The sequence below is a fragment of the Natator depressus genome, chromosome 1, assembly GCF_965152275.1.
Source record: "Natator depressus isolate rNatDep1 chromosome 1, rNatDep2.hap1, whole genome shotgun sequence".
Classification (NCBI taxonomy): domain Eukaryota; kingdom Metazoa; phylum Chordata; order Testudines; family Cheloniidae; genus Natator; species Natator depressus.
In genome coordinates, this window is record NC_134234.1 from 187,380,411 (window position 1) to 187,407,545 (window position 27,135).

A 27,135-nucleotide genomic window follows, 5' to 3' on the forward strand; every position below is an offset into this window, starting at 1 on the left:
TTTTAGGTTTTTTTTTTTTTTTTTTTTTTTAACAAAACAACTTGTGTTTCTTTTTGTGCCATTAGCAGGAATGCAAGAGTATCAGGTTTGACATACTGACTCCCTCGGACCACTTCAAAGCCAGCAGAGGTGAAAGAACTCTGCATCCTCTTGTGAAAGAGTAGTTAAGTTCTGTGCAGGTTTATTTTGTGCAGGTCAGTCAGGTGAGACCATGGCGAAGGTCCTGTCCACCTCAGGCAGGCACTGAAGATCCTCAGACATTACTTTGTGAGGGAAAGTTGTGTCTGATGGCCTGTAGCCAAAATTTCCTCTCTTCCTCACTGTACAGCAAGGTCTGTGCGAGTTGGCTGCTGCCCTTCACCCCAAAAGCAGATGCATTTCTGCCATGTCGTTATATAGAAGGTTAAGTCCTTTTGGAATCTTCAAGATGAAACAATATATAAATAAGATATTATGGAAGCTTGTGATCTGGAATACATTTGCCTCTGTAGACTTATACATTAATGGGCTCCACATGGGTCCAGATGCCAGAGGTTTGTGCAAGCAGATCCAACTGCAGGCTTGGGCCATACTGGATATTGTCCTAGTCACAAATTAAACCTCAAATTTAATGATCATTTAACAGCGTCTGATATACCAGTTCACAACTCTAAATCCAGGCTACTTGGACAAATATTTGGCACAGATGCATGAGTACAGTGTATTAAAAATAAATAAGAATTTGTCAATATGACTTACAAATGCCACCTAGACTATGTTTTCTTTAATTTAGCTACATACATAGGCCCCCATGCTTTCCCCCTTGCTGGAAGTACTAAAAGTTCATGTGGCTGGACACCAGCAACCAGAGTGAACTCATCGGAAACGACATTGGCCAGTTCACTTATATCTACAGGCAGAACATTATTGCAGGAGTTTAGGATATGACTGATTACGTCACTGTTTTCTGCCTTCGAGAGAGTGCACGTAGAATAGACCACAGATCCTCCAGGACACAAGGCTTTAATGGCAGACCTGTAAGTAACCAAAAAAACCCAAATTTAGATCTCTCAGAGTTATTAAACATAACCAAATGGGGGAGGAGGGGACCACCAAAAAACCCCCAAAACACCACACCTACAGGAAATAAACCTTCATCAAATTGTCATAACTGAGCATTTCATTGATAATCGGGTAATTACCTGTGTTATGTTCTGCTCTCTCATTTAAGTGTGTATTTTCAAACTACCCTATGATATTCTTAAAGGCATATAACAATTTACAAGTAGCAGTTTAATATATGATTCCAAGCGTACTTCAGAATGATCATCTTACCAACGCTTAACCAGTACTCTTTGGACCTGATTTTCTAATGGGCACGCACAACTGCAAGTGTTGTGATTGTGCAAACAAACTGGGTGATAGAACATAAAAATGGCCAGCTAAATACCTAGCTGGCCATTTGCACATGCAGACACCAAAATGAACATGTAACTGGAGTAACAGCACAGAATTATTAGGCTTGCAGTTTGGCATGCATTTCTGCAAATCAGACTTACTGCTTTACTTGAAAGGTACCCTACTACTGTATCATCTTACAATCTCCCTATGATGGATCAATAACTCTGAGTGTTTAGTAACATATTTTGGGGCTGATCCAGAAGCTTTTCCATGTATTTAACAGCTGCAGGACTGGGTCCTTAATCAGCAAATGCTTTGTCTAATCAAATGTCTTTAACTGCATGAAAGCTAAACGTTAAAATGCACAATCGCTCTGTTGACAAAAATAAAACCATAGCAATTACATACAATCTCAATGTTACAAATGGCATCTGTTATTTTTCTTCAACCTCCAAACACAAGAAAAAGAAACAGGGACCCTGTTTGCTTTCAATTAAAGCAAACATCTTATTAAGGGGGTGGAAAATACAACACAATAATTTCTTAAAACGTTGAAAGGAGATCTGTGAGGCGCATTCAACTACCACAGAGTAAATGTTATGGGAGCAAGGGGAAAAAAGCCATGCTACAATACAACCTATTTTTTCCAATCCTGTAGCATTCTTCATACCTAGCATCCTTAAATGTTTCAGAGAGTGACTTTTGTTGGTAAAGCTGTTGTCCTAAAACCATCTCTCTTCTAGCAATTTTCACCCTAAAGGATCCTAAGAATGATTTAGAAACGGATATGTAAATAGATCACTTCAGTCACTACTGGAATATGGCCACCTCTGGGTGAAACGTGCCCACTTCAGTAGTTGGCAATACTAAACGCAAGTTTACTGAAGCATACCCCTCTCATTTGAAAAGGCAGCTGAATGCAATTAGTCAACAAGGAACAAAGTCCTCAACATTTCCAGAGGGCTATGCAAATATTAATGCATTTGAGTGGTCAGGACGCAGTTTTATATCTCCTCTGGACGACTGCACCTGCAGAGACAGCACTTTCTAGGACCACGCTGGCCTACTGACTCAGCCGTGATCCAGTAGGAAAAACGCCGCCGCCACCACCTAGTCCTGTGTAACACCGTGGTGTTCCTTCCAGGGATCTCCCGCAAAACAGGCTTAACCAGACCGTGTTTCACTTTTGAGATCTGATGGGATAGGTTGTATTAGAATATATATTTAATCCGCAGAAGATATTTTGAAAAAGTGGGAGTAAGCGATGTATGATGTCTCCAAGAAACAGTTATAACAATGCGGGGAAAAAGGGTTTCAACCATTTCTCTTTTAAAATACTGCTCTTGTAGTGTCATGGAAGAATAAAGTCATATTTTTGGTTTCCTGGCTTTTCATACAAAACATAATGATATTTATATCCTAAGAGCATACTTAAAACACTATTCAGCTAGATGCTTTGTTTGAAGAGGAAGTTAAAATGAGAGGTATAATTTCACTCTAGACCAATGGGGGGAGCTGTTCAGGGCAGCTCCCACTTGGCAGAAAAGTAATGCCACTTCGGAATGAGAACAGGTGGAGAAAGGAAACCGGACCTTGAAGAAAAGAATGGGCTTTCAACTTGATTGGGGGAGTTTCCCCCTTTATTGGTGAAACCTCAATAAAGAGAAGCCCAATCCAAACCGGGTTCAGGATAAGTCAAGGGTTAGAGGAGTTCTGCAAGGAAAGGAAAGCCCTGCTCAAGGAAGCGAAGGAGGCACCAGAGAGAGTAACTCTTTCAGTGACTGTTATTACAGTAAAGTTCTGTTCAGCTTCCCAAGTGAGTGGGTGTTGCTGAGTATTCCTGCCAACCCTCCTTTCTGTTCAGAGTGCAATATTCACTCCCTTCCTCCCACAAATCCTATTTAGATTTGTTACCAGAATGAACACATGGCTTCCTGTAGTTTAATCTAATGCAGTGCTAGCACACACATTTGGGTAGCTAACCTCAAACCTGCCATTTCTGCACATCATTCTTAGCAGGAAAATAGGGACGTGGAGCGCCAATGCTGGTGCCAAACACACTGCGACTTCTCTGCCCTTTCTCTCTCACCCCCCCGCATTTGCCTCTTCACCCTCCTTTTCTCTCTGCATTTGTCTCCATTCTCTCACCATCCTATTGTTTGTAAAAGAAATGGGGCGATGTTTAGGCCAGCCAAGCCACCAGAGTGCACCTGGACTAGTGGAGCACAACTCACTGGAAAGCAGGGCAGGTAGCCAGCAACACACATTTGACTCCACAAATAAGCACGTTGAGGGGAGTGCTGTAAATTAAGTAATATTCTTTCCTGCTTAAGGACAAGTTAGACCAGGTGCTTTAGTGCCTGTGTTGGCTGCCTGTTCTGCTTTGTTTTCATTCTAGCATTTGCAATTTATCTTTCTGAAAGGAGTTAGTTAAGGCTCAATTGGTAGGACTGTTTTCTAATCCAGAAGACTTTGTGGTAAAGTCTCTCTTCAGAATTCAGGCTAATGTCTGACACTACAGCACAGTATTTTGAGAGGGGATAGCACTGCTCACAGAGAACTCAGTCACTAAAAATCCAGTCCTGTCAGATGCTCAGTGCCCTCAACTACTGATACAATCAATGGCTGACCAAAAATAAAAATAAAAAAAGATAAGGCACCGAAGGCACTTGTCACCTGTCATGAGGTGCTCTGCACCTTTAAGAAATGGGCTCCAAATCTACAGACGTAATAGCATAGTTCACTTATACATCTACTACTTATTTCTAAAAATGTATGATTAAAATGGAAGCAATGTCTGAAGGGCCCTAAAAATACTTTGGTGAAAATGAAATTAAAGTACGTTGCTTTAAAACAATCAAACTGCGATCATATTTGCTCCTAGCAATGCAGTTTCCTTTAATTATATTTCTTAAAACGTCGTAAGTAAACCTTTAGTAAAAACTTAACTATTAAAATATAAAACTAGTTACACTAATTGTGTTTTCAAAAATTTAAATCCAAGTTCATGTATTCACCATACCGGATTAAAAGTAGTATAAATTTGCACATAATTGAAATGGCTTGGAATTAAAGCTTTACTTCTTTATATTGAAGCCCTAGTTCAGTATAGGAGCGACTGCTACTTTAAGCCTTATTTTGACCTAAACTTTAAAGTAATCCAATATACATTCCTGTAAGACTATTTGTTTAAAAAGTCGTAAGAAAGACACCTGTGACTGCTTATTAACAAGGATGGGCAATTGTTAACGGGAGACTCTGTAGTGCTTTTGTTGCATGTAATATCCCCATTTTTGTTTTATAGACAAGAGAAACTGTTAATAGCACTAACATTAAAATGCCTACTAACAAATCACTGCTATCAAAAGATGACCTGCACAACAGCCTGCAAAGGCAGCTTCCTAGTTTGCCAAGTAGGTGCCTAAAATAATTACACTACTTCGGAAGAGCCAGCTTTTTGGGGCTTCAGAGGCTAACAAGCCGTTGAGCATGGAAATATACCTATATTTAGGATGCTAAAGAAAGTAGCATGGTAAGTTGCTGAGGCTCAATTTTATCCTTTAACACGCTTCATTCACAATTTCCAGGCCTACTCAGAGATATCCTCTTCCAGGTAGCTACCACTTTCAGGTGAATAATGCACATCTGTAGGTGTATAGGAAGAGAAGCTGCAAAAGATGCCATTAGGTTTTATAACAGGAGGAGAACAAGCCGAGAAGGAAGGGAAGAGAGGCACTGAGGAAGAAAATAAAATGTTTAGAGGCAAAAATAAATCCTTCCCTGGGTGTCATATGTTACTTTACAAGATATCGGAATAGTACAATTTATGGGACCCACTGTGATATCAAATACTCACAACCATTTAATCATGTTTTCAATCACTAAAGGACTGGGACATGGCAAATTAGATTTGAGGGAGACTGGCAGATATGTCTGTGGAAGTTTGTGTGATGCTTGCCCACACTATGCATGGCTTAAATAGTGATATCAACATTGCTGGATAAATAATTGCAATATTTCCAAGACAGACATATGTAATAGTCAGGGCATAGCTGTATACCATTTTTCAGATGGATGTTTAGCAAACCCAGGTACAACTCTCATGCAATTAAGAGGAGTGTAAATTCCCCTATGGTAGAAATTATGCATTTACAAAGAATTCATTGTCACTCATTTTTTACTGAATATCTCTTTGGAGACAGATTTACTAACATGCATATTGAATTACAGCAGCCAGAGGTGGAAAAGACCTATTAAGGTCATCTAATCTGACCCCCTGCCAGTGCAGGGTTGATGGATGTGATTTTGAAAAACTACATCGTATTCTAACACATACTTAATGTTTTCTTTGGTCGAAGTCTCAAGATTCACATTAAATGTAAAAGGAGAGGAAACTGACACTTAAAAATTAAATTAGAAATAAAGAAAAACAAAGCAATAAGATTACTTCAGTATCTCAAAAAATAAAAAGATCTGTTGTAGAGACATGCGTTCAATGACTCAAATACTTAAATGTCACAAAAACTTTGGCGTTATCTAATGCCAAAAGGTGGGCATTTCACACTAAAAGTAAATTAAACAATGTGATAGGTTGCCATTTTATCCCTTTTTTTAAAAAATGGCATTACAAACCCAGCCTTTTATAAAACAGACATATAAGTGGATATCAAAACAATATAGTATTTCGTACTACCAATACCACGTCCCCAGATGGCTCTTTCTGTGCATGATTATATGTTCTACATCTTTTTGGAAGGGTCAGTTTTAATATCACTAATTTAACCATTTTCAGAGTTAAAAGAAAGATTATATGGGTTTCAGGGCAAGTTACAAAAAATGTAACATTTCAACAGTGCCATCTTTTGGTCACTAAGCAGAAAATTGATTTTTCTGGTTTTGATCAGGGAAAAAAAAAAAAGCAAGGAATCGCTTCTAAACCATTCATGCAGCAAAGAATCTGAAGTCACATTTACTTTCATCCACACCCCTTCTCATTTGAGATGAATCAGATCATGCATTCCCCTCCCCCATTTCTTTAAAAATCAAACTGAGCCCAGTCCTCCCCAGAGTCATGTCAGTTATATCCCATAGTTTTTCCAAAATCAAGCTGTCAAGGCCAGGGAAATTCCCTGTGTCTACAATACCTAATTCACAATATATTGTGATGACAGCACGGCATGGGGATGGCGTGACATCCGTACAAGTATTCTCTCTGTGTCCCAAGCATGATGCTTTCCTCTCTCCTCATTACAGTGAGCTTTGCTGCCATACAGAGACAATGCTGTTCCAAACAATAATTAAGATAAAAAAAGAAGTTATATCAAGTAATTTTTTTTAAAAAGGAAAATCTCACCTGTTTTGTTTTCCCCAGCAGCCTGAACACTTTGAAAGACAAGAGGCCCCTCTTATTCTGAGGCAAGCCTGGAGATGATCCTCTTGCTAACAGAGAGCTATTGTATGTCATTTATAACACCAGAAATACAGAAGCCCTGTAATAGAGGCCGACTACCTGTTTCCTTCTTGCTCGCATGGTGGTTTAACCATCAGAATTGTAACAATCAGCTGTGTAACACTCAGATATTTTATTTCCATATTAAATGTCACACCTGGTTTGTAAGTTCCCACTCTGGGTTTCCATGCTGCCATCATCACAAGTGGCAGTGCTATTTTTAGCAAGACAGCCCCTACCAGCAGGAGGCATTCCACATATGCCTCAGTCACAAAACTTAAATACTCTAGTCATGTAATCGTAATGAAATGGCTTCTTCTCTTGCAAACTTTCAAATGCCTGAGCTGAATGAATGTTCTTTTTTATGCCAACAACTTAGTTCCCTAATTAAAAAACACCATGTTCATCTACAGCCTAAGCAGCACTTCCTCTACAAGGGAAGGGAGAACAAAAGACTCACAAAATCTCCTAGGGACTTCATCCTGCAGCCCTAATTATTCCAGGCAGCACTACAGGTGGGATATTAAAAAGCCCCACAGGGAGTTAGAGCTGGTCAGGAATTTTCTGACAAAACAGATTTTCCTCAGAAAATGCCAATGTGTCAAACACAAAGTGTTCAGTTTCAACAAAATTCCAATGAAACACATGCAGGGCTCTGTCACAAACTTGTCTGATTTCCTGCCAGCTTGCTCGGGGACCCTGGGCTTCCAGGGTCCACAGCTCCAAAGGAAATGGGTGACATGATGCATTACTGCAATAAGACACTCATATATATGCTTCTAAGTCACATAGGGGCCTTTGAAAATCCCTCTCTATAATGATCAATGTCAGGGTTTTCTATAAGAAAAATTCATATGTATCCACTTAGCTATGCAGTCAGTTTTCACGTACAGTGAAACTTACAGTTTATAAGGATAAACTGGATTTTTCAGTCTTTTCATACTGAAAAACAAAGATGCTAACCTTCCATTCTCTTCTCTTTTTCTACTAAACTTAGGACAAGTGAAAAGCAGCAAACTGACACCCCAGGAGACTGAAAACTCCATGGTACAATCCTGCCCACATGCTCTATCCGTGCACTGAAACACCACCGCTGACACCCATGGGTATAACAGCACAGCAATTAAAACCCTGCGGCTGGCACATGCCGGCTGACTCGGGCTCATGGGGCTCAAGCTCAGGGGCTGTTTAACTGTGGTGTAGATATTCAGACTTGAGCTGGAGCCCAGGCTCTAGAACCCCGCAAGGTGGGAGGGTTCCCAAGCTTTTAATTGCTGTGTAGATGTACCCCACACATTTTGTTCACTCTCCAGATGCGTTCAGTTCTTGGCCTCTCTGCTGAGACTAACAATAGTGCCAAATTAATGCCAATTATGATATTTTTGTGACATAAACCCACACTTGTTCATTAGGAAATTAACCAATTCCTATTTAACCACGTCACTGAACGGCCTTTAGACAGTAATACTGTAGCTTTGATGTCACTCCTGACTTCAGCTGGACTTGAATGGAAGGGCTAAAGGTGAAGAGCCCTGTATCCAACTGCTACTCTCTTGAGCTACTCAAACCACTGAGATACAGACCTTGTGAAATATATTTATTTTCTGGAGTAAATTCACTACTGTTAATTGTCACTTATAGTAGTTTTACCCTGGCTACACTGGGGTTTGTGCTGGTGCAGATACACTGATGACAGGTCGCTGAGGGCTAAAATAAGAGCAAATCCCCACTAGAGATAAGACCTTATCTGGTTAACTGAGTGAAAGGTGACTTCAAGAGGACTACTCATTTGCTTAAAATTAAGGACATGCTTAAGTGGTTTACTGCATGAGGACCACAGCCATCATCTGATCAAAGAGGGACAACTAACTGTAAGGAAAGGCTGGTGTGAAACGGACACAGTAGAACCACAGAGTTAATGAACACCAGAGCTACAAACTGACTGGTCAACCACACACCTAAAATGGAACCAGAAGTACATAATCAGGCAGCAGCAGAGACAAAAAAAAAAAAGAAAAAAAGAGCAAATACAGTACAGTACTGTGTAAAATAAACTACTAAAAAAATAAAGGGAAAGTTTAAAAAAATATTTGACAAGCATATTTCTGTGCTTGTTTCATTTAAATTAAGATGGTTAAAAGCAGCATTTTTCTTTTGCGTGGTAAAGTTTCAAACCTGTATTAAGTCAATGTTCAGTTGTAAACTTTGGAAAGAACCATGTTTTGTTCAGAGTTATCAATATTTCAGAGTTACGAAGAGCCTCCATTCCCAAGGTGTTCGTAATTCTGAAGTTCTACTGTACATGTAATCAGAGAAATCGTGTGACCCTCTTTAGCAACATACGAAAGAAGAGTTCAATCTCTGTACAAAACACTAGAAGGCAGCAACAAATAGCAAGACTTTTTTAAAAAAACAAGAGGCTTACAAAAAATGTGAAAGTGAAAAAAAATAGTTTTTCTCTTAAGTTTAAATAAAGCATCAGGTGAAATATTCACCTTAGTTAGGACTGTGTTTAGTGATCTGTGTACCTTGTACTGCCCAATGCAATTAAATGAGTGAGTTATAACTCCCAGAAAAAAAGATCAGAAATTAAAACAGTCAACCTTTTCTGCATTACTGGATGCTGCTCTAGTAAAATAAGGTATTTTACCTATTCACATAGAGACAGAAAATCCATCTCCCCTCTGTCTGAACAGAAAGCACGATAAAAAATGACAATGAGTGGAAAGCAGCACTGTAGTTTATTTCCAGTCATGTTAAGAAAATTCACCACCTCAATGGAAACGTGCAAATAACCTAGAAATTTTGAGGGGGGAAATATATCTGGTAATGTACAACATTTACTACATATTAAATGCCCTTTTTCATTAAAAATGAATAAATTCTTCAGTGAGACCACATCACTATTTTTCAACTGCTGGAGAAAGCAGATAAATATATATTAGCTGTGTTTTGAAAAGCAGTAGTCTGCTCATTCTCTTTCAGAAGAAAGAACATTTTCAAAAGGCTGGACTCAAGGGGACAGTGCAGGTTAGGTGGCATATTAGGTTACCGTACTAGATATTCACCTGGAGAACGGTCCTGAAAATCCTATCTTATGACACATGGGCAAATGGTGAGCTCATCCTAGTCCACCCATTTGTGTAGATCTCTAAGCCATTATTTAGCAATCTCTGCTCAGGAGAAGCCTAAGACTGAAGCAGCAAGAGTAACACAGACCAGAAGCTTTGTGAGGAAGCTTGTGCAGCATCTACCTATTTGTACCTGCATTTACCTAATGCTATTAAATTCCCTATTTTTCTGAATTCACTCTTTTAAGTGAAAGCATGTGTATGCAAACTTACAAAAACAAGAACTACAAGTGGTTTTGGTAATCTCCTGGCTTCCAAAAAGAGAGGCTAACCGAAACCATTTAAAATACCATATGATTACCAACATTCCTACTAACATTGAAGGTATATATACACACAGGCACATACACAATACTGCACTACAGCACTTCCGTTGCACAACAGTAATACTAAAAATACATATTATGGAGTACCTGTCACAGTTACAGAGTTAAGGTTGAATACTGTACTGCAATTCAAACACTTCATTACATACAAAGAATACAGTGTGTCCTCTCCAAAATTTCAGCTCTTATCCTGAGTACAGGATGAATTTTCCAGAAGTTTACAAATAAATCAATGGGTGACTTAAAAGTAAAATAAGACCTTTAAGAAATTTAGCATTCTCTGTCAAAACATTTTTCGAACGAACTGAATAATACAGACTCCTCTTCAAACTTCCAATATAGTTTAAATGCACTGAAATCCTGATCATTGGCTACATTTTTAAAAGGATTACCAATCAATTTTGGCCCAAACAACCTTAGCTCTGCTGTGCAATGACATCATAAAGCAAAAGGGGGGTGGGGGGGGGGGAATCATATTTGCCTTTAAAAATCAGTTCTCTCATCTGGGCCTGCAAACACTACTATACAGTAATCATAATTGTATGGTCATCACAAGTTGTTACTACAAGGAGGAGTTACAATTGTTTGGCTCTGCATTTCTATACCTTAATTTGAAAGTTGATTTAAAAAAAAAAATCACAAATTTTGGGCCAAATTTGATCTCACAGTATTAATTTATTTCATTTGCATTTCATCCATTTTATTATTATTCTCTTTCCTTCTATAGTTCATAATTACCGCTAAACAATGTAAATGCTCAGCCTTTACATAGAACTAATTAATCCTAATAAAATCTCTGAAGCAGGTAGGTATTTATCCCTGTTTTACAATTCGGGAAACTGAGGCAGACACTTTAAACAACTTGCTCAAGATCAATGGAAAAGTCTCTATCGAGACAGGATTTGAACTCAGTTCCTCAATCTTAGTCACACACAGGCCGTCAGAACAAGTAATTGACAGTGAGTAGACCAGTATTCTCTTATTATTGCTGCCAATGAATTGCTGCTCCACCTTGCACAAGTCACTTAGCTTCTCCCTGACACTGTTTCATCTTTTTTCTTGATGGGGTGTTGTGAGAATTCATTAGTGTTTGTAAAGCATCCTGAGATAAAAGATACTATAGAAATCCAAAACATTATTAAACCGTTTACTGAACTCACTGAGACTATGCACACGCTTAACTACCTTGCTGAATTAGGTTCTTAATCCTTGACATACCCCTGACAACAGGAGCCTAATAAAAATGATTTACTCTCTAAATTCCAAAATCCAGACAAGTGAAAAATTACAGTGCATATGTTGTTCAATTTACAGTCTGATTGAGCCCATTGGAAGGAAAGATATATTAATATTTTTCTACTGGAAGTTACAGATCAAAAATATATTGTCCTCACAAATCCAAATTTTTGTTGCTGCTACTGTTTGAGGCTAGTTCACTGCACATTCAGCAGATGTGATGTTTTTCTCTTCTGGATTTAGGGATAATTGTATTCAATATAATTGGGGGTGACAGGCACTTTTTTGGCTTGCTTTTAAAAACCAGGTTCCTGCTGTCAAGAGTTTTCTACATCAGGATTATAATCCAGAATGATTTATACAAATTTGGAAAATTTCAGTGAATGATGTATGCTTCCTTTTGCTAGAAGTTCACAAATTAGATTTTACATGTCAAATATTGAAAAGAGAAAACCGAAGGAGGTCAGTGTTTCAAATGTGATTGATTTCTTCAAAGGAAATGGGTGACATGATGCATTACTGCAATAAGACACTCATATTTCTGTTATCAATCATAGGTTTCTGGGAGGCCTTTTTTCTCTGGAAGTCATGCAAAAGTATCTTACACTGTTCCTATGGAACCTTCCATAAAAAAACACTCTTTAAAAAAAAAAAGTTACTTTATTCCTCTCTCAATTTGCCTTGACAGCTGGATACTTCTGAAGTGAATCATTGTGCGCATTTAAAAGTTTAGTGTTTGATCAATAGCTATAAAACAATACACAGCTACAGAAACTATTTTTTGGAAAGAAAAATAATTCTTCTTTAACCCAGCTCCAAATATATGTTCATTTTATTATACTGTATTGCATTATTTAATTGTTCGTTTAATCTTTTAAAAATTATTTTCTAACACACATATACAAGGACAACAGTTGTATTAATAGTAAACCAATAGGAAAAAAAATATTAATTTTCATGTGGTTGGAGGCAAAAACTAAATTGCTGCTAAAATAATAAACTTTCAGGACTATTCCTTTTTCAACAAAATATAGTCAAACCAAATCTGAAAGGTATTGTCAAGGCTGAATCCCCACTCTGTCACTCTGAGTGCAGAAAGTGGGGGCCCGCAAGGATTCTAAAAATTAAACACTTGCCACTCCGGGCTTGTATTAAACTCCCAAGGTTACAGCTTTTCTCTGACCTGGGCTTGGTAAACGCTGCCACCACCCAAATGCAAAAAAATCCCTTGGACTCAGGAAGGAGCATTTGGGAATTCCTCCCTGTGGGGTACCTTCAAGCCCTTTCACACACACACACACACCCCCCTCCGGGGAAGAGCTGAGAAAGAAAACAAAGGAAATTAGCTGTTACCACCAGCTAATCAAACAGCATACGCACAAATCTCTTAGGACACCAAAAATCCAATCCTGTTCCTAAAAAAGGTGAATTTTATTAAAAACAGAAAGAAAGAAAATACATGTGGAACTTAGCCTTTTGCTAGATTTTAAAAGAGCAATTCCAAAAATCAAGCACCCAAAATAGCTTTCTTGGGGGTTCAGTTTAAAGGTTACAACCACACAAAAGCATCTGGGGTTAGCACAGAGGAATCCACAAGCCAATAAGAAATAACCCTAATCGCATCTTTTTAGACATTTCCTAATTTTCCTTACATATCGGAGGCTCCAGCTAAGTAGGTTCAAGGTATGAATTGATAATCTATAACAGGGGCGGGCACACTTTTTGGCCTGTGGGCCACATCGGGTTTCTGAAATTGTATGGAGGGCTGGTTAGGGGAGGCTGTGCCTCCCCAAACAGACAGGCATGGCCCAGCCCCCGCCCCCTATCCGACCCCCCCACTTCTCACCCCCTGACAGCCCCCAGACTCCCCGCCCTAACTGCCCTCCACCACCCCATTCAACCCCCCCTCCTTCCTGACTGCCCCCTCCTGGACCCCTGCCCCATACACACCCTCCGCTCCCCATCCCCTGACGGCCCCCCGCCACCCCATCCAACCCCTCCTCTCCTTCCTGACTGCCTCCCCGGGACCCCTGCCCCCATTCAACTCCCATTCCCCACCCTCTGAGTGCCCCGACCCCTATCCACGCCCCTGACCACCCCCTGCCCTCTATCCAACCCCCCCGCGCTGCTCCCTGCCCCTTTGCCACACTACCTGGAGCACCAGTGGCTGGCAGCACGGCTGCACCAGGACAGGCAGGACACAAACATACTGAGTTTGTGTATGTAAGTGTGGACAACACTGGGCCCTTATGCTCCTCCTGGAAACAGTCCAAATAACACAAACAAGAGAGGCAGAAGAATGAGAGATCTAGTGTGACAACTCTAGTGGTAACCATCACTGACTGGCATGTTTGTCATCAAATTAGCCTAAAAGTGAACTTCAAGTGATAATTCTGCTGAAAAGTAACAGAGAAAAATGCCTGATCAGAATTTCCACGATTGGATATGGATTCAGACCACTTCACTGAAAGTGGACACGGATTCTTGCCGGGTAAGCAGGCATTATAAAATGGTTTTTAAAAACAATTATAAACCATACTTAAACCTCTGCTTAAAACGGGGAATATGGCCAGAATCAAAAATACCTCTAAAGCCACAATGAACTTTTCAGGTGCTCCCTCTGTGTTTGTTTCTATATCATAGCAGGGTGTTTTAAATCATTCTGCAATTGAGGCAAGTATTACATGAAGATGCACTCTTAATGAAGTCAATAGAATGGCACGGACTGTACGTCAGTTGATGATCTGGACCCTGGTGTTTGTATTGCAGTTCTACATTTAAATGACTCTACATTAACTCTTACCGAACTTTAAAATTTAACAATGTTACAGACTGTAGCACATTCTGCACTTACCGAGTAGAAGGAATACTGTACATGAAACTTGGATTTGGTTGTTACACATACCAAATCTTGCCACAATATTATTTAATTTAATCACAAGAAAGCTTCTTTAACAGCTTTTCTTTCCACTTCTCACCTTAATAGCTGAACCTGTAGAGCAGACAACTCCTTCCTTTGGATGAGTCTAAGTGTAGCCTGCTGAATATCAGAAGAGAATAACCAACTTCTGTCATTTGAACACGGAGCATCCAGCAGTACCTGTACAGCCAGTGAGTAAAAGAATGAACAAACTTCTTTACAGGTAATACTTTAACTATCTGTGCAATGCATCCTATTCGAAAGTATTGGAATATAATTTCTGTAAAAAATTTACAGCATCATTTTTTGCTTTTTAGAAGCGTGAAAAAACAACCAGTTTAAAACATTTTACTGTTTTTGTGCATTTCTGAGACCAACCACACGCTATTTACTGCACCATGAATACCATAAATATTATTATAATTATCACCTGAATAGCTCCCACCCTTGAGCTCCCTTGCTTATTCACCTATTTAAATGTTACAGAGTACTAACTGCTGTGCATTATTCATAATTCCATGTGATGAGTCAATAAGCAACATCATGTAACATATACTCAAACACACATGCACGAAGTCTCAACAGTTCAAAGTTTAAGATATGCAGAAAATATCTGATCAACTCAGTAGACTCCTCCCAGACAAATCAGAAGGACCATCAAACGGAGAATAAGTTTTAACATTCAAATAAAAAGAAAAGGAGTACTTGTGGCACCTTAGAGACTAACCAATTTATCTGAGCATAAGCTTTCGTGAGCTATAGCTCACTTCATCGGATGCATCCGATAAAGTGAGCTGTAGCTCATGAAAGCTTATGCTCAGATAAATTGGTTAGTCTCTAAGGTGCCACAAGTACTCCTTTTCTTTTTGCGAATACAGACTAACACGGCTGTTACTCTGAAACCTAACATTAAAATAAAAAGTTTCATCTTCCCTTCATGAGCATTTCACGGGACATGGTCAAACAGCTACAGATTACAGGTTACTATAGGAAAGGAAGGAACAGAACAATAAAAGTATCATTTTAATTCCATCAGCCTGTCAATACATAATGGTTCTACCTTGTCGTACAATTCAGGATGGAGATCTCCCATCTGTCTCCCATCCAGTTCAGAGAGAGTAATTAAATTCATCAGGGGCTCTGGGATGAAGGATTCTAGTGTCTGCTTCAGCCACCTTGATCTCAGACTATCATACTCATTACAGCGAAGATGACCTAAACACAAATTAACTAGAATCAGTGCTCTTAAATCTTTATCCATATTAGAAGTTACAATTACGGATGTTTCAGTATTTCCCTGGGATTGTCAGAGATTATAACGTGTGTGCTTATGTTACTGCACATCCTACAACACTGACGGATTTTTATAAACTTTCAACATGCTCCTAAAAGGTGATCCATAAATATTTAGTAATAAATACTTACAGAATGGAAAACTTTCACAGTAAAACAAACTTAAAACAGTAACCCATATTCAAAGAGCAGTGGTATGAGTATTTTTCTGAGATCTTTCTACTGCTATGAGGAGGATATACATGTCATTTTTTAATTCATCACAAGCTTGGTCCTCATCTTATGTTCCCAAACAAAGCATTTCAACTCCTCACCTACCAGAGGCTGGTAACCTACTTGTACTGACATAAACACAGTTGCTTTTTTTATTTCTAGTCCTATAGCCATGACAATTACACATTTAGATTAAACCTTGCTGTGTACAGGCATTGCTCCAAGCAACAGAATCTCATTTTCCTCCTGCTCTTGCCCTTAGATACTCAATACTCCCATTCATTTTCCTTGCCTTTAGTCCCTCATGACACCACAAGAACCATAGCGGGCTGTGGATATGACCTATGTATACCATAACATGCACTCTCTTTCGGTTGAAAGCATCCTCCTAAAGCTTATTAATTACCTTTGCCAACAATCTGATCACCTTACAGCTAAGGTCTACAACAACCCCCGGCGCAAGTACTCCCTTCTCCAAAGATTCTCACTCTGCTAAATGAACTTGGGCTCATCCCTTTTATGCACCATCTACACACCCTGAGATTGCTTTATGTTCTTGTCCAGCCAACCCTGTGCAATTAACATACCGTATTATCACAAAGATGTAAAAATATTTGACACTTGGAAAAAGCTTGTTTTCCTGCACTAAGAACTCTGTGATTAATTTACAGTTACAGTAACATGCTTGGCAGCAGTACACGATACACAGAGTACATTCTAGATAGGAAGAAAAAGCAGCACCACTTGGTTTTTCAATCTGCATTAATATGAAGCCCATTTACATAGTCACATGTCCAAGTTTTTGTCCTTACTAATACTAGGACAAACTGACTTCACAATATTCTGATTTCAACAATCTGAATCTACTGAGTACAGCGTCCCTTTTAAACTAAATTTTAATCTCATAACATACACAACATGCCTTCTAATAACTTTGATAACTGCTCCTGGAACCTGATTTCTGTATTTTAATTGGCACAACAATAAAATACATTACCTGGCCAGGCACACTGCAGCATAGCTATTGATTTACCGCCTGGAGCAGCACACATATCCAAAATCCTTTCCCCATCCTTTATTTCCAATGCCAGCACCGGCAGAAGTGAAGCAGCATTCAGCAGATAATATTCCTTGAGTTTACCAATCTGGTGTTTTTGTGCAGGGAATTTTCCAGGAGTTCTACTGATGTAACATTTTAATGATCCTGGGAAATAGGGTAAGGTTTCCTGAAAGAGACTATGATACCCCTTCAAACGCAAGTTGTTCTTCAGTTCAGAGGAAAAGCTGAATTTATTAAGCAGAACAGCATATTGCCAGCACAATGGTGATGTGAGCACCTCCCTGGAGGTTTAAAAAGGAAAAACAAAGAAGAGTTATATTTAATAAGTGGCAGGTTACAGTTAAGTTTCCATAACGTAGCAAGCCCTTCATCTCAGGGAATTAGAGCAAACACCACAGCTAAGTTTTGTGCTCGCCCACAGTTATGGTATTTTTAGTGTATTCCAGTGGTTTGAGCCTGTTTCCACAGGTTAATTATGAATTATGTAATGAAGAATTTCCTTCTATAGTTTTAAATGTGTTACTTTTCAATTTCATGAAATATCCCTTTGTTCTCATGTCAAGAGAAAGGATAAATAGGGATACTTGGTTTACCTCCATTATTGTTATATACAGGAACTCAGGAGTGTACAAGCATAGAGAAGCTGTAAACTCATTTGTAAAAAAGACAAACAAAACACCCCAACGCTGCTCCCAATTAATCTTTCACCTTGCTTTTTTAAATCAACCCTTCATGTATTCTTTAATAACCAATGTATAATACTGTGGCTCTCAGAAATAAAAGGTATTTTGCTCCATACTAAAACTTGTCACATAGTAAATGGTCTCTGCAAATAACGAAATTTTCATGTCTGAAATCGGGGGCTGGGGGAGGGAGGGGAGTTTAATGCGTTTGGTTTTCACTGAAAAGGATAACAGTGTTTGCTGATTTGGAATCCTTTTTGCATTCTTTGAAAAAAATAAAATCAACAGGGCTTTGTTAGCATTTACATTTTGGGAGACATAAGTCAAACAATGGACTGATCTGACTGATACTGACTAGCTGAATCCATAAAACTAAAAAGTGACTCCAAGAGCAGATCAAATGGGCACTAAAATAAACACACTTCATCCAACATCCATTACAATCTTCTTTGAAGAAGCTTTCTGAAAATAAACAAGCAAACAAAACAAAAAAATAAACATTACAGATGGTCTTTTAATACTAGGGGAAGTTACCAAATAAATCAAATGCAAATCTGTTTATATATTAGGCTCCCCAATCTTCTTTGAAAACTGTTAGAAAACAATTCGGAAGGATGTGTTTTAACAATGTGACTAGTCAATGAGGACAGAGACAAAAAGCATCTGATAAGCAGCTCTGACTTACTCTAAAATATTTTGTAGCACTATCCCATCGTGGCTTGGCCCTGTCCACATGGTACTAGAAAACTATCTAATGAGAACTATATTCTAATTATGTTTTGCCATCCTGCCAATTTAGAAAATAATGTTCTCCAACTCTACCTCTAAGGGGCAGATCTTCAGTTGTGTAAACTGTGAAAGCTCTGTTGAAATATCTTGGGGATGTCACGTAATTTCTATGTGACTCCGTTTTGCCGTTTGTAACATAGGAATAATGATCTCACCACAGGATGTAGCAGGAGAAGAAGCTGAATAGTGAGAGAATGTTATTTTAATAAAGCAGAGCTCAGAAAAGTACCCAGGGAAATAAATATAATTAATGATAAATCAAGTTACTTTTCGTTCTGTAATTGGAGTGATTCCTCTTTTATACCGGTGAATATTTCTGAAGCTCATTTTATCTTTTTTTGGTCACGGTCTCTGATATAATTATTGTTTCCTCATTTTTCAGTAAATTGCTACATGAAATATAAAATATGAAACTCGCTGATGCATCTCCCCTGCTTTGAACACATAAAGGGTTTTCTGTAGGCCTAATCCTGGTGCTACTGGAGTCAAAGCAAAAATCCCATTGACTTCAGCCAGACCATAATTTGGCCCTAAGTATTGTGAGGAGGAAAGAGAAGGAAGAAAGAACAGAAAGAAAAAAGGAAATCAGGAGGGAGGAGGAGAAAAGGAAAAAAAAATTTGTTTCTCTTTACTTGTCATGGAACGTTACAGAGAGACTAAGGAATTGTTTATCTTATTTCTCTTAAAACTGGCTGTATTCACAATTGTTTTGCTTCTTTGACATTATTCAGACACATTCAAGATAAAAATAATAAAAGCTATTTTGTTATGAAATATTCCCTCATTTTAACTGTTTTCCAGTTTGTAAGTCTGTCTTGAAGGTCATCATGACACTCACTGATGAAGCAATTCAAGGCTATGACTAATACTTAGCTTTCAGCTCATACTATTGTCTCTTTTTCTTTCCACAACTAAGTGGAAACTAAGTGAGTTATGGTTATGGATAAGGCATCCAGCCTTTATATTTTCAATAGCTTGAGGGGATTTGTGCAAGTGGGATAATGTCCCATCAAGAATGAAAAGATAAGATTCCATATGTTAATAAAAGGGTCATGTCACCTAAACTGTATCTCTACATCAGGCGATGTGATCTTTCCTGCGACATGTGACATTCCCTCATTTCCCAGATGCTTGACTAGAATTATTAAAGACAAGTGCTCATCTATCATTCCATGCTGGTATCCTAGTTTATCCATAAAATAATCAGAAGCACAATTTCCAGTTTGTATGAATTTTATATAGTTCTTTGCAGTTATTTTATGGGGTCATAAAAAGAGAAAAAATAACCTGACTGTGCTCCATGCCTCTCCCAGCTCCTTCATGTATTGCTTCTCAAAGTGATCCAGAACAACTTGGCAGATCTGCTTTTGAGGCTTCCCTTCTGATTTCAGCTTAGGGGGAGGGGGAAAAAGTCACCATGAAAAACTATTAGCCTAAGATTGCAGTACATCAGATTTTAAATACATGTGTTTGGATTAATAATGACATTAAGGTGCTCAGGTACCCCACTGATGGGCATGGTATACATGTTTTCAGGGCTGGCAACAGGAATTTTGGAGCCCTCTGTCAAATAAGATGTATGAATACCATCTCTCCTGACCTGTGAACAAATCATCCAAACTGTATGCTCAAGATGCTTCGTCCCTGTGATTGCCAAATAAATTACAAGGATCCTGGGGCGCCAACATACCACGAGCAAAATAAACAAACCATCATTAAGAAGATTATATCCCTAGAAAATTAGCACCCCTGCCAAGGAACCCCTCTCAACGTATCTAACTAAAAGATAGATGTTAAAGTGCATCCTTGTGCAAGTCATATGGAATCCAATCCTGCTTTGAAGAGTTATAGTAACTGCTTTCTTCTAGGAGTGAATAAGAATGGTAGAATTAATTCAACTGTACGTTTTGTTTGTTTTACTTACATACACAAAGAAAATTCCTAGCAATATTTAGGGACTCATTCTGCAGAATCAATCCACTGAGGTAGCTATTTGGTCTTCTGTACCAGATTAAGCTATTTAAAGAAGTTCTGCAAAGGAAAACACTGGGTTTGTGCTCTTTTTTTGCTTTTTTCAGGAATTATGTGCCAAAAATATAAAAAGTCTGCGTATTTTATTCATAAATAACAAATGTGGAGACTCCAGCGTGGCGGGGGGGAGGGGAGACAGGCCACCAGCTGCATGAAGGTGGGAGGACACCCTGCAGCCCTCGCCCCAGAACACGGACTTGGTGGTGAGGCTGCACCTGAACCTGACACAGTGCAAGAGCTGGGCCTGCCCCAGAAGCACCCCGGGCCCTGTCCCCCTGCTCCAGATGCACCAAGATAGCAAGTGAGAGGGACAGACTCTCACACACATCCAGCTGTGGGGCAGGCAAGCTCAGCCTACGCAGGAGCCAAGTGTGGAGGGGCTTAGTGTGGGGGGATCCAGGTGTGGGGAGAGAGGATTCTGTGTGGGGCAATCTGGGTGTGGGTGGCTCAGTGGGGGGGAATCTGGATTCACAGTAGAAGTGCCAACCCTCCAGGATTGTCCCGGAGTCTGCAGGAATTAAAGATTAATCTTTAATTAAAGATTATGTCATGTGTTGAAACTTCCTGGAATACAACCAACCAAAACTGGCAACCCCAATGCACAGGGACTAGCTGTGGGGTCCAGGTAAAGGTGGTTCGGGCTCAGCAGGGCGGGTCTGGGTGTTGGGAATGGGCTCAGTAGGGGGGTCCGGATACTGGGGGCTCAGTGGGGAGGTCTGGGTGCAGCTGGTTGGAGCTCAGTGGGGTGGGGGTCCAGGTGTGGGGTGCTTGTCAGGGTGACCCAGGTGCAGGAGGGTGGGACTTGTCTGGGTGGGGGTTCAAGTTCGGAGGGCTCAGCGGGGAATGGTCTGGGTGCAGTGCTGAGGGGCTGGATGCAGGGGCTTGGGCTTAGCCGGGGGCGGGAGGGGAGTTCAGGTGCAGGGGGGGTCTGGGAGCACGGGGTGAGGCTCAATGGGGTATGTGGCTGGGGGACTTGGTGAGGGGATTCTGGGTGTGAGGGGCTGAGATTTGTTGTGGGTGTGGGGGGGTCCAGATGCATGGGAGTTGGGCAGATGGGGGAGCAGATCCCCATACAGTGACTCCTCCCCCTGCAGCTTAGGAGCGATTCGGGCAGGAAGTGCCGGAGTGGGAAAGGGGCGGAAATATGGAGCTTCCTGCATTTCCTCAGCCACTCCTTGCAGGGGAAGAAGAAGTCCCGTCCTACCATACCCCCAGCCCAGCCGGGACTAGCAGATGAGCTCTTCCCTGTAGTGATTTACCTCCACACGGGCTGGTCCGGGGGGGTGTGAAACTACATGCCCACACTGCTGGGGAGGGGTGCGTGACCGTTCTTGCAGCTTCCCTTTGCTTCCCCAGCATTTTTATGCGGGGAAGCAAAGAAATCTGCCAGGGACATGAATTCTGGTGTAGAATTCCACCCAAAGTACTCTTTAGGCCAGGCATAGGCAACCTGTGGCATGCGAGCTGATTTTCAGTGGCACTCACACTGCCCGGGTCCTGGCCACAGGTCTGGGGGGCTCTGCATTTTAATTTAATTTTAAATGAAGCTTCTTAAACATTTTAAAAACCTTATTTACTTTACATACAACAACAGTTTAGTTATATATTATAGACTTATAGAAAGAGACCTTCTATAAACGTTAAAATGTATTACTGGCACGCGAAACCTTAAATTAGAGTTACTAAATGAAGACTCGGCACACCACTTCTGAAAGGTTGCCGACCCCTGCTTTAAACTATATAAAGAGGGGGACTAAAAGGCTGGAAGGAAAAGTGCTTTTAAAAGAGGAAGGATTGGGGTCGTGTTTGTTTTTTTTTTTTTTTAAATAGAATTGAGGTCGTGTGTTCCATTTCCCTTGGAAGACTATGGATGACTGGAGAACTAGTTGGATTAGTAAATCAAACCTACTATGGCAGTGAAGCTTGAGCGATTGAGAGAAGAAGGGATTTTTAGACAGCCTGTTTACAATGTTGCTTTTGTTTGTGGGCATTCGTTAAGCATATGCGTTAACAAAAACATCTGACACATAATTAGGAGGAAAAATCTCTTGGCTAAAGTGTCAATACTCCTGCGCCTTCAATTAACAGATATGAAAACTTCTCTTTCCAGTTCTGTGGCTCAGCAAGGAGACCTCCAGCAAAAAGCAAGAAAGCAAAACTTAATAATTCTAAGGCATAAAAAAGCCAAGAAAATAAACTGAAGAAAAAAATTCATTTTTTTCAGGTCTTCTTCATATCTCGTAAAGATACAAAAATAAAAACCAGCACCAACATATTCTTTCTCCTTCCTCCCCTCCCCACACACACTTTGTAGATCACCTTTAAGCAGGAAAATTGACAGAATTATGGAACCAACATAACCAATTTGTGCAGATTATTATTTTACAGAGATGTGTAATGGGGCTGCACATGTGTATCTGAAAATATAATCTGAAATTAACAGGTATAGTTGAGAGCATAATTACACCAGCAGAATCTCTATCACTGGTGATAATACAAAAGAACAGAGTTTGACTGTCAGGCTATTTATCTACACTAGAAAGGGTTGTACTTGTTTTCAGCAATGATGCAATTATATTTTTGCTGAAAACTGTTATAGATTTTTCTTTCTTAAAACATAAAGTACATATGTGGGGCTGGTATGTAGAGGGGGAAATTTACTTGCATATTAAGTAAGTCTTATTTAAAATTGGGGTGGCAAACTGCATATGGACCTCCACATCATCATTTTCAGTATGTCACTTTTCAGGGTAGAAATATACTTGTAAGTACCCAATGAAAAGCTAAGCATAGGAGCCCTGAAGTATATAACAAGGAAAATAAAAACACAGTTATTTATAAAAACTGGCTACTGTTTACAAAAGCTCTGTAACGCAGTCAGTTGGTTTAGATTTTAGACGCAATAATTTAGGACCAAATTGCAGGCAGAGACACGTGGCCTGATATACAGTAGGTGTATCCCAGCTCCTGTGTTTCTTAACCTGCTAGTTCTGTGATGTTAAAAGTTAAGGCCCCAGTCCTGCATGTGGGTGGACCTCTGGGCCTACGCAGAGCCCCTGAAGTCAATGTGGGTCTGTCCAAAGGGTACGCTATGCAGGAGTAGGACCCACAATATCTGAGCTGGTTGGAATATTTTTGACAGCACACAGAAGTGAAGACAACCAAAAAATGTCAAGACCACTTTTTCTATTTTCTGGCCCACTGAGACCCAACCAGCTTCATGTGGACCCCCACCCAATCAAGCCCCACTCCCCCAGCATCCAGACACCCCCCCACAGAGCCCCATCTCCCCACACTCAGACCCCCCTGCTGAGCCCCAACCTCCTTCACCTGGATCCCCTGCAGAGTCCCATTGCCCCTGCACCCAGAACCCCCACTGAGCCACCTGCACCCAGACTGCCCCACACACAAACCTCTCACCCCACACCTGGATCCCCCCACACTAAGTCCCTCCACACTTGGATCCTGCTGGGCTGAGTCTGCCCACCCACACCTGGTGCACTAGGCACAGAGGGGCAGGCCCAGCCCTTGCATTGTGTCAGGGTTGGGTGCAGCCTCACTGCTGAGTCCCTGTACCGGGGGAGGTGGGGGCTCCAGAGTGATCTCCCATCTCAATGCAGCCAGTTGGCCAGTGCTCCCTACTGTCATGCTGGAGCCTCCACATTTATTTATTGACAAATAAAATATGCAGAACTTTGCAGAATTTAAAAATATTGTGCGCATAATTTTTATTTTTTGGCACAGAACTCCTTCAGTAATAAAAAATCAAAAGTCAGGGCCCTCCAAAACCATAAGACTGGCTTAAAAAAATCATGAACCACTAGTTTCAAGTAGCTTTTTCCTCCACCTCCTTTGTCAGGGCTTTTGTCAACACAGGGAAATTTGCCAGCATACCTATAATAATTAAACCAGTATGACTTTGTGTGTGGACATTCTTATTCTGCAAGAAGACTATCCACTCAGGGAGCTACACTGGTAAATGGTGGATGCTGTATAACTTGAACTGTTTAACTGTGGATTCGGTGTAACTGTAGTCTTTAATCCATGATTTGAGGACGTCGATAACTCAGCCAGAGGTCAGGGGTCTATTACAGGAGTGGATGGGTGAAGTTCTGTGTCCTGCATTGTGCAGGAGGTCAGACCAGATGATCATAATGGTCCCTTTTGACCTTAATGTCTATGAGTCTGTAACTATAGCAGAGGTTCTCAAACTGTGGGTTGGAACCCCATTTTAATGGGGTCGCCAGGGCCAGCATTAGACTTGCTGGGACCCAGGGCTGGATCTGAAGCCCAAGTTTCACCCGGGGCAGCAGGGCCGGGATCTACCCCCCAACCTCTTGGGGCATGCAGTAATCATGTTGTCAAAAGGGGGTCGGCGGTGAAATTAAGTTTGAGAACCCCTGAACTATAGAAATATAATCATACCAGTACAGGTAAGCCAATGACTTTCCCACGTAGATGAGCCCTTGCCCTCTCTCCACTGCACACAGGAAAACTCAGAAAAATCATGTGATGTTAAAGAAAGCTCCCTGTTACCCAGCACTGCCGACATGCAGCACTCAAAAATCGTGAGTCAAACTCTAAAAATTTATCAGAGTGGCTTACCAAACCCACCACCATTTCAAACAACAAAGTTGGGGCTTTTTTTTCTTTGCTTTCCAAGGCCCCTAGGCACATTTAGATCACAATATAAAAGCTTAATCCCACAATCAAGAATAAAAGGAGTACTTGTGGCACCTTAGAGACGAACAAATTTATTTGAGCATAAGCTTTCGTGAGCTACAAAGTGAGCTGCAGCTCACGAAAGCTGATGCCCAAATAAATTTGTTTGTCTCTAAGGTGCCACGAGTATTCCTTTTCTTTTTGCTAATACAGACTAACACGGCTGCTACTCTGAAAACAATCAAGAATAGGGCCCTACCAAATCACAGTCCGTTTTGGTCAATTACACAGTCATTGAATTTTTAAAATAGTTAATTTCATGATTTCAGATATTTAAAACTGAAATTTCAGTGTCATAATTGCAGAGGTCCTGACCCAAAAAGGAGTTGGGGTGGGCGGCAAGGGTGCATTATTGTCGGGGGGCTTATGGTACTTCCTTACTTCGGCGCTGCTGCCTTCAGAACTGGCCAGCTGGAGACCGGCAGCTGCCTGCTTGGAGCCCAGCGTCAGCCAGCGCGCAGAAGTAAGGATGGCATGTTATTGCCACCCTGACTTCTGCACTGCTGCCCTCAGAGTTGGGCCCTGAGTTGGCAGCTGCCACTGTCAGGCCGCCAAGTTCTGAAGGCAGCAGCGCAGAAGTAAGGGTGGCATAGCATAGGCGCCGACTCCGTGGGTGCTCTAGGGCTGGATCACCCATGGGGAAAAATTAGTGGATGCTACACACTCACTGGCAGCCAAGCTCCCCCTGCCTCGCCGCCTCCTCCCCCCAGAGCGTGCTGCGTCCCCACTCCTCCCCAGTGCTCCCCCGCCTCCCTGCTGCTGCCACCTAACAGCTGTTTGGCAGCGCTTAGGACTTTCCGGGAGGGAGCTGAACGCTTAGGGGAGGAGGCAGAGAAGAGGCGGGGCAGGGGCGGGGAACTGGGGGCAGGGGTGGGGCCAAGCACCCACTGGGCAGAGGGGAAGTTGGCACCTATGTGGTATGGTATGGTATTGACACCCAGCCTTCAGAGCTGGACGCCCGGCCAACAGCCACCACTCTCCGGCCACCCAGCTCTGAAGTCAGTGCAGAAGTGAGGGTGGCAATACCATGATCCCTGTAAAATAACTTTGTGATCCCCCCCGCCAACTCCCTTTTGGGTCTGGACCTCCATTTGAGAAACGCTGGTCTCCCCCATGAAATCTATACAGTATAGAGTAAAAAGCACACAAAACACCAGATTTCACAGGGGGAAGACCAGTTTTCATGGTCCCTGACACATTTTTCATGGCCGCGAATTTGGTAGGGCCCTAATCGTGAAGGCCCAGGAGAAAAAAAATTGAAATGAACACCAAGGTTGTCACAACCCCAGGAACTGGCGCTTTAAAAATAAAAAATAAAATACTCCGCGCGAGTCTAGCCGCCGAGACGGCAACCCTGGGAGGGAGCTCTCACGGCAGCAGCCCTGGAGAAGAGGGGAGAGGTGGGGCGAGCCAAGAGAAGAGGAAGACGCGGTGCTGAACCCTGCTGCTGCTCTCCTCCCTCGCACGCCCGCCTGCCCACGAACAGCTCGGGGGGTTGCTCGGGTCGAGCGATTTCTCCCCAGCTTCACTCCGGACTCTTTGCAGAGAGGAGACCGACTCCCCGCCGACGCTCGGCGGCCCTGCCGGCCCAGCCCCAGCGCAAGCTTGGGGGCGCAGTGGGGCAGGAGGAAGGGCTCCTTCCCAAGGGCAAGGGGGCCCGAGTCCCTCCCCAGTCTCCGGAGCTGTTTGCCTACGGCCAGCCACTGGCTGTTGCTACCGCACACTGGCCCACCCCGCGCAGCAGCGGCAGGTCTCTTCCCGAGGCCCGGCCCCCGCCTCTCACCTGCTCCTGGGCCAGGCAAGGGGCCCCCCGCGGCCCACAGGAGGCAGCGAGCTGGCGGCGCAGCCGGGCTGGGGCGCGCAGCAGCCGCCGCATGAGGAAGAGGCGCCGGGCCCGGCGTG

General features: G+C 41.6%; 1 protein-coding gene across 2 annotated transcripts; it reads right to left on the minus strand.

Moving 5' to 3' along the window:
- NSUN3 (NOP2/Sun RNA methyltransferase 3) lies at positions 1-27,135 on the minus strand. Of its 2 annotated transcripts, XM_074972438.1 has the most exons (7): positions 27,017-27,135; positions 19,768-19,871; positions 16,946-17,289; positions 15,503-15,657; positions 14,501-14,622; positions 13,675-13,780; positions 871-1,014 (listed from the first exon to the last, which is right to left on the minus strand). In XM_074972438.1, exons 1-7 carry the CDS (start codon positions 27,107-27,109, stop codon positions 1,003-1,005), a joined length of 936 nt encoding a protein of 311 aa, XP_074828539.1. In that variant the 5' UTR covers positions 27,110-27,135; the 3' UTR covers positions 871-1,002. The 2 variants fall into 2 exon arrangements, with proteins under 2 accessions (XP_074828531.1, XP_074828539.1); XM_074972430.1 differs by lacking the exon at positions 13,675-13,780 and having other exon boundaries at positions 1-1,014.

What these genes read in the sequence shown, in the direction of transcription:
- NSUN3 (XM_074972430.1), bottom strand. Translation starts at nt 27,109, where the DNA reads ATGCGGCGGCTGCTGCGCGCCCCAGCCCGGCTGCGCCGCCAGCTCGCT. An exon ending in ATCCTGAATTGTACGACAAG is followed by an intron (nt 14,623 to 15,502) that starts GTAGAACCATTA and finishes CTGGCTGTACAG; the next exon opens with GTACTGCTGGATGCTCCGTG. An exon ending in CTACAGGTTCAGCTATTAAG is followed by an intron (nt 1,015 to 14,500) that starts GTGAGAAGTGGA and finishes GGTTACTTACAG; the next exon opens with GTCTGCCATTAAAGCCTTGT.